Source organism: Neltuma alba, unplaced genomic scaffold (genome assembly GCF_004799145.2).
Source record: "Neltuma alba isolate B1F8T4 unplaced genomic scaffold, ASM479914v2 tig00012185_pilon, whole genome shotgun sequence".
Classification (NCBI taxonomy): Eukaryota; Viridiplantae; Streptophyta; class Magnoliopsida; order Fabales; family Fabaceae; genus Neltuma; species Neltuma alba.
In genome coordinates this window covers 240,432-248,676 of record NW_021636727.1, presented here as the reverse complement: position 1 = coordinate 248,676, position 8,245 = coordinate 240,432, and the positions used below count along the sequence as shown (strand labels likewise).

The 8,245-nt window shown below is 40.0% G+C and overlaps 2 protein-coding genes across 2 annotated transcripts; one reads left to right on the top strand and one right to left on the bottom strand.

The window, feature by feature from the left end:
* The first annotated feature begins 602 nt into the window (after positions 1 to 602).
* LOC114724353 (uncharacterized) lies at positions 603 to 2,988 on the top strand. The gene is made up of 2 exons (XM_028910693.1): positions 603 to 964; positions 1,059 to 2,988. The coding sequence occupies exons 1-2, from the start codon at positions 603 to 605 to the stop codon at positions 2,986 to 2,988; spliced, it is 2,292 nt and encodes a 763-aa protein (XP_028766526.1).
* A 1,844-nt stretch (positions 2,989 to 4,832) lies between these two features.
* Positions 4,833 to 7,722, bottom strand: LOC114724352 (uncharacterized). The gene is made up of 8 exons (XM_028910692.1): positions 6,853 to 7,722; positions 6,570 to 6,776; positions 5,998 to 6,491; positions 5,823 to 5,904; positions 5,641 to 5,727; positions 5,314 to 5,577; positions 5,130 to 5,233; positions 4,833 to 5,049 (listed from the first exon to the last, which is right to left on the bottom strand). The coding sequence occupies exons 1-8, from the start codon at positions 7,720 to 7,722 to the stop codon at positions 4,833 to 4,835; spliced, it is 2,325 nt and encodes a 774-aa protein (XP_028766525.1).
* Positions 7,723 to 8,245: the final 523 nt, after the last annotated feature.

The window sequence follows — 8,245 nt, the reverse complement described above, 5'->3', positions numbered from 1 at the left end:
GTGAGGTAAAATGAAGTGAAACTGAAATGAAAATAAAGATGGAGCAGAGCACCGTTGAGCTGATTTAAGAAGGAAAGAGAAACGCTGGAAGAACACATCAGAGCTGAAAAGAGGTGAGTTTAAGTCGGTAGTCTTTGGAAATGGTATAATCTTACTCCTCCGCATCATAATTTTTTTGGGATTGCTGATTTAATAGATTTTGGTTGTGGGCAAGAGGTTTTGTAGCAAGAGAGAGAGTAAACATGTCGCATTAACTGATGGTGGGGTTTGGGTAGTTCCTTTTTGTGTCTGCTTTATGGCGCAATGGTGGGGACGGGTGTGCTGGAGATGAGGTTTTATACTTTATATTGACTATTTCGAATGACGTAGCGGAAATCAAGAAAGGTGGCAAGCAATTACGTAGGCGTGAAGTTTGCGTTCAAGTGGTGAACGTTGTTAAAATCAATAATGGAGTTGTGAAACCCTATAATAAAGTTGCGAATAGAAGAAAAGTTTCTCTCTTTGTGTGTGTTTTGGGTGTCACGTACGTTGATGGAAACTAATTGGCGGAGAAGTTAATTTTTTTATATTTAATGTTGTTTGCTGCAGGTTAGCAAGTGGTGATGTCTTGTAACATTGTATCAACATCTTCAAAAAGACTTGCTTGTTATTTTCACGTAGATGGGAAGTTTGTGGAAAAGGACAATGGCGAAGTTAAATACTGTGGTGGGACTGTCAGAGTAAGAGTAATAAATGAGGGTACAAAACTTGAAGATTTGAGGGCAATGATAGGCGAATGGTTCAGCATGGATTGTCATGGCTGTGATATTAAATACACTTTGAGTTTTGATGAGAGGGTATTGGTAGATCTTATAGATGATGGTGAAGTTGATAATCTATTTGAATATAATGACCGTAATGCACATATTTATATAGCACATAAAGGTAATGACAATGTGGAGGAAGGAATGGGTTATCCAGAAATGTAAGTGAGAAATTTTTTTTGGTGGTTATGAAAGTTGATAATTGTTGTAATGTTGTAGTAAATCTCTTAACAACAGTGGTAATTATAAATGCAGGATCTCAAGAATGGAAGGACTGTCAGAACAGAGTGATGAGCCTACGTTGGAGGGAAATGCTTTGGAAAGTACAAGTTCTGGAGGCAGTGAAAGACCTAATGTAAGCCTACCATACGGAGTAGTGAGTGCACCTACACCTTTGCCGGAGATGAATTCTTTGAAATGGAAGGAATTGTTGTTAGGACGGAACCAAACTTTTGCAAATGCAGAAGATTTCAAGAAGAAAGTACATAAGTTCAGTATTGCAAACAAGTTTGAGTACAAGTATGTGAAAAATTGTAGGGGAAAAATGTATGTGAAATGTAGTGTTGAAGGTTGTCCGTGGAGGATAAGTGCAAGAGTGGGCAGAAAGAGTACTCCCTTTTTACGTGTGGCAACATTCATAAATGAGCATGTCCATAATGCACAAGACAATCTTTGTGTGGAACATTGTGGTTCAGCTAGCTTGACAGCATCAATCATCAGAGATGAGGTAAATGATCACATAGACAGGCGTCCAAATGATATAAGGAAGACTTTAGAAAGAGATTATGGTATGAAGTTGACATATAAACAAGCATACAGGGCAAAGCAAAAAGCTTTAGAGGACATACATGGCAGGCCTGACCAGTCTTATATGCTTATTCCGTGGATATGTGAACGGTTGAAGGAAACAGATAACAAAACCGTGGCCAAATGGGTGGCTAATACTAATAACACATTTGAGCGTGCATTCATAGCATATGGGTGTTGTATAGAAGGCTTTATAGCTGGTGCTAGACATGTACTGTACATTGATGGATGTCATTTAAGTGGACCGTATAAGGGGACGTTACTGTCGGCGTCTGCTTATGATGCTGACAACGAATTGTTACCTTTTGCGATTGCTGTTGTAAAGGGAGAGACACTTGAGGATTGGACATGGTTCTTATATATGATTAAGGAGATAGTTGGCTCGATGGAATTGACAATTGTGTCAGATCGACACAATGCAATAATAGGCGCCGTGCAAGCAATATTTGGTGGTGAGAGGCATGCATACTGTTACAGACATGTTAAGGAAAACTTCAGTGCACAAATGATTAAATTAAATAGAGGAAAGAGGAAGACTAGTGGGAAAGCAAGGGAGGAGGGACTGCAATACCTGGATGCCATTGCATATGCAAGGCTTGACACCGAGTTTGATGGTGCAATGGATAACATGAGAAAGTTCAATCCACAATTATTTGAGTGGCTTCTTAATCATGGTGATGTTGAAAGGTGGGCCTTAAGTAAATTCCCATTTAAACGGTGGGATAACATCACAACAAACCTTGCTGAGTCATTCAATGCTTGGATGTTGAAAGAGAGACGATATAATGTTGCCCAACTTATACATGAGCATCGTGAGAAAGTGGCAAAGAAGATGTATGCAGCAAGCATAGCAATGAGTAATTGGAAAAATGGTGTAGGCCCAAACATAGATGCAAAATTGGTGGACAATGTTGCTAGATCAGCATGCATGCTGAGTGTACCTTATGGAGGAGGTAGGGTGTGTGTCCATACAGCAAAAGGAGCTGTACATGTTGATCTTGGTCTAGGCGAATGCACCTGTGCAGCTTGGCAAATGTCAGGCATTCCATGTCCCCATGCCTGTGCAGCGATTAAGGCTGTGAATTGCAATGTCTATGATTTTGTTGATGAATGCTACAAGATTACATCACAGCAAAAGATTTATGGCAGGAGTATGATTCCAGTGGCGACAGTAGACATGCCAAATCCTAACAATTACTGGGTGGAAAATATAGGAAGTCAAGTGTTCTTGGCACCGCCTTTGACTAATCGACCGCCAGGAAGGCCTAAAGTAAAAAGACGAGAGTCACAGTTCCAGAATAGGAAGATCTACCATTGTAGCACATGCAAACAAGTTGGGCACACAAGAAGAACGTGCAAGAATCCAAACCCAAGTTGAACTTAGATGTCAATAGATATGGTGATTTTTTGGTGTAAATAGTGTTGCGTGAATGGTAAATCCCATTGCACGTGTAGTGTAGTTAGTATGAAAGTTATGGTTCAATGTTTACCGTGCTGTACTTGAGGTGCAGACATTTGAATATATGTAATGCATCTGCTGTCATATTGCTGCTGGTTTTTGGTAAATACTGTTGGGTGAATGGTAAATCCCATTGCACGTGTAGTTAGTATGAAAGTTAATGGTTCAATCATGTCATAAATACTGTATCAGCTGTCATATTGCTACTGTTTTTTGATAAATAGTGTTGCGTGAATGGTAAATCCCATTGCACGTGTAGTGTAGTTAGTATGAAAGTTATGGTTCAATGTTTACCGTGCTGTACTTGAGGTGCAGTCATTTGAATATATGCAATGCATCTGCTGTCATATTGCTGCTGGTTTTTGGTAAATACTGTTGCGTGAATGGTAAATCCCATTGCACGTGTAGTTAGTGTAGCTACTATGAAAGTAAACGGTTCATGTTTATCGTGATGTACTTGAGGTGCAGTGATTTGAATATATGTAATGTATCTGCTGTCATATTGCTGCATTGTATTGTTCATGGCAGAAAATCTGCCCAGCCCGGCAAGAGGGTGCAAAACCCAGTATAAAAGTAGTAAATACCACTGAAAGAGTTGTAAATCCCTCCGTGTGTTTTGCAAAATTGACCTCCGACCTTTACCGTTTTGAGACCAAAGTTGCGCAGGCCAATTTTTTTGGGATGCAAAACCCACTGTAAAAGTTGTAAATCTCAGTTGAAGAGTTGTAAATCCCTCCGTGTGTTTTGCAAAATTCACGTCCGACCTTAACCCTTTTGAGACCAAAGTTGCGCAGGCCAATTTTTTTGGGATGCTAAACCCACTGTAAAAGTAGTAAATCTCAGTTGGAGAGTTGTAAATCCCTCCGTGTGTTTTGCAAAATTGACCTCCGACCTTTACCGTTTTGAGACCAAAGTTGCGCAGGCCAATTTTTTTAGGGATGCAAAACCCACTGTAAAAGTAGTAAATCTCAGTTGGAGAGTTGTAAATCCCTCCGTGTGTTTTGCAAAATTGACCTCCGACCTTTACCGTTTTGAGACCAAAGTTGCGCAGGCCAATTTTTTTAGGGATGCAAAACCCACTGTAAAAGTAGTAAATCTCAGTTGGAGAGTTGTAAATCCCTCCGTGTGTTTTGCAAAATTGACCTCCGACCTTTACCGTTTTGAGACCAAAGTTGCGCAGGCCAATTTTTTTAGGGATGCAAAACCCACTGTAAAAGTAGTAAATCTCAGTTGGAGAGTTGTAAATCCCTCCGTGTGTTTTGCAAAATTCACCTCCGACCTTAACCCTTTTGAGACCAAAGTTGCGCAGGCCAATTTTTTTGGGATGCTAAACCCACTGTAAAAGTTGTAAATCTCAGTTGGAGAGTTGTAAATCCCTCCGTGTGTTTTGCAAAATTCACCTCTGACTTTTACCGTTTTAGGACGAAGTAGCACAGCCCAATAAACATACAGTTGGAAAACCCACTGAACAAGTAGTAACACTCACTGTAAAAGTTGTTATTCCCACTATGTGTTTTGTCAAACTCAGTGTGGTATTTGTGTTTTTCTTGAGTTGCCCTGCCTCTCAAAACAGGTTGCCAAACCCCTTCAAGAAGTGGTAAAATTCGCTTCTGCAGTTGTAATCTCGTCACATGTGTTGTAACAAATTGGGAAAATGGTTTAACATTACTTGAAAATGAGTTGCCTTTACAATCCCTGAAAACAGTTTGCAAATTCCCTTACATACATGACATTAACTAACACATCACTAAACTTAGACAGCGTCATTTACTGCCGTGATGCACGCTGCTTTTTCCTGGTGTGGGTTCTGGGGATGACAGCAAGTTTAGTGCTTCTTCACGTCTTGAATTGAGCTCATGATTAACAAGCCACCACATTAGGTTTCGTCGGAAATCAGCAACATGTTCTTGACCGTAGTCAAGCGTCACACCGGGCTCCCATTTGCTCAACCATATTAAAACATGAACGCCACAGTCTCGCCTGCACATGGCAACAATGTCCATGAGTGAAACACGAAGTAGCATTCATACATTATTACATCAACAACTAATACCACTCACAGATTGTTCTGTTGAGGAACAGGGGCCCAAATAATGTCACTCATCTGCTTCTTTCCAATGGTATTGGGCTTTACTATCTCAATCATGTCATAAAATCGATCCCTCTGCACAACACATACTTGCATTTGTAAATAATTTGGTAAACAAAGAGCATGCTACACAAGAACAGTAACAATAGTCTTACACATCCGGTCACCACAGTCATCATATCATCATCAGCTGCACCTTTCTTCTTACTCTTCTTAGCAGGGAAACTTGGCTTCATTGAGTCCAGCACATAGAAATTCATTGTCTTAGGCTCAAGCACAAGACAAAACCAGTGAGCACCAACAAGTGTAGGTCCAAATATCAAGTCACAGTCTCCTATGTTGTAACCGACATATTCAGGCAGCAACTGCTTTTCTCGTTTTCTAGCATCCCACCGAGATGGGTTCGCAGCTAGTATTGCCTGCAGCATCAAATGATTAGTCATGTAGCAGTAATTATTTTGTATTAATCTTAGTAACCTTACCATAAAGTCAGCATCAAATATGTGTCGCTTGACTTCTCCTTCGCTCTTCATATCAGCCAGTAAAGTCTTGCACACAACTGACATAAGCTGTTTGCAAGTAAATTTTAGTTTTTTGCACAGGTATACATGAGCATCAAATATAAGTTTATAGTACTCAGCCGAAGATCACAATACTAACTTACCCGGTTACCTATTCTCTCAATTCCTCCAAGTGTCCTTAGCTGATCTCGAGTGATATCCTCATCAGATATTTTAACTAAAGTCCTAAAAATGTGTTCCCAGTATCATTATGTATGTAGTTAATTAGTAAACAACCGATAAGTAATATCATTCACAGTCATGCGAATAGTAACTTACACGTCACCATCCTGCCTTGAACACATGCGGGATATCATGTTAAAAAACTTTTCCTTTTCCTCCATATTCCTCTTCTTCCTCTTCACAGGCATCGTCAAAATCCATGGAGAATTTATGGCCGACTTCACCTCCCTCTGTGATCTCCTGGGCTGTGCATTCTTGTCCATGGGGGAAACATCAGGGGAATCCATATCTCCTGCTTGTATTCCTTCTTCCTCAACATCAACCATGTCAGCCTCGTCCGAGTCATCTCCATGATGAGGTATGTGTCCTGAGTCCTGTCCATCATCATCATCTCCCTCATTTTCATCATCATCAGCTTCATCTTCTCCCTTATATTCAGCTCCAACTTCACTAGGGCCCTCATCTCCCACAGTACGATTTTCCTCCATCGTTATGTGCACCTTATGTAGCTCATCCTCTACTGCACTAACAAGTCTCTTGTAGCTTAAATCAATTACAGCCATCAACTTTCGATGTAAGCTTTGCAACTCCTGCATCACATCATTAAAAAAAGGTCAAACACTTTATCTTTTTAATGCACATTGAAATTACGAAGCAAATAAACACACCGGGTGTAAGTCAGCGACACTTCTCCTTCTTCTCTCCTCATCTCCAACCCTAACTTTCGAGCCCTTCTGCTTATACAATAGGCCTCTGTTGCTCCGCCTTTCCTTCTTTGTCATCTCCTTTATCCTCTCATCAGTCCAGAATTGAATAGCACTTATTGACCCATCTCTAACAGATTTAGATAATGGGAAGCGCTCAGCAAGATATAACTGCAACATCAAATTATTAATTTTATCATCACTCCATTCAAACATAGAACAAAAAACAATGGTAGTAAATACATACCAATAAGAGGTAGATGCATCCTCCGACGTTGCAACTCCCTTCATCATTGTCTTCCCCTACGTTTCTATACACTTCAACATAATCTTCCATCTCTTTCCACAAGTTGTTCACAATGTATGTGGCCCAATCAAATTGGTGAAATTCATGCATAGTACAACACATCACCCTCACTAGCTTGTCACTGACTGTTGTTTGTGAGGTAGGAGCTAGAAAACTCCCAAGTGTGTACAGCATGAACAAGAACTCGAAATTCTCCTCATTCTCCCCAGATTTAATGTCTTTGAGTATCTTGGTAAAAGAGACTTTACCATATTCATTCTTCAACCTCTTGTATGTTTCATCATCATCATCCACATCCGTTCTTACCTTTTCCCCTGTGTGGGGTACCTCCAACAACTCCGCAACATCTTGTGCATCAATTTCCTTGATCTTCCCCCTTATTGTAAATTGATGAGTAGGCGGATCATATGCTCGAAGAATGCGTACTATGAGGTCACGAGGGAGTCTCTCACATCCCATGTCAAGCAAACTTGCAAATCCCAAACTTTGTACCTTGGCTTTCAATCTGTCATTGCTATTTATAAATTCCACCAATGACTTGTATTGCCGGACTGAGCAACGAGTGCTAAAAGCAACTTTTTTCATCCGCTTCTTCTTCGTCCCTTGCTTCTTTGGTTTGTTCACTTTATCATTATACTTCTTCCTCTCCTCTGGTGGCAGCTCCCTCCATGCCTTTGCTCCCTCCCTAACTTCTTCTCTCCTATTCCTAAACTCTTTGCCCGCCTTAAATTCATGCAGAAACAGCATGTACCCACTCTTCACTTGTCCACTTCCCTCTCCTTGTCCTTCTACTTGTACTTGTAACTCCATTTTCCCTGCTGCAATGACACCACTTGTTAGTCATTCATAGTACTATATTTCTTTCACAACAATGTCGTCAATTCCATCAACAAATGTGGTCAATTACACTAACAAATATAGTAAATTTTATTAACATATCATCAAAATACCATTGTCCACTCAATTAACAAGTGTAGTCAAGTCCACTAACAAATGTAGTAAATATCATTAACATATCACCTACAAAACCATTGCACAGTCAAATGACTTTGCATCACGACGATGTTGTTATTCCTGTAACAAATCTGGTCACTTTCATTGACTAATGTAGTAAATTCCACTAATAAATGTTGTAAATATCATTAACATATCACCTACAAAACTATTGCAGAGTCAAATGAATTTGCATCACGGCGATGTTGTCATTCCCATAACAAATCAGGTCACTTTCATTGAATGATGTAGTAAATTCCACTAATAAATGTAGTAAATCTCATTAACGTGACCTACAAAACCATTGCACAGTCAAACGAATTTGCATCTGCTCACTTTC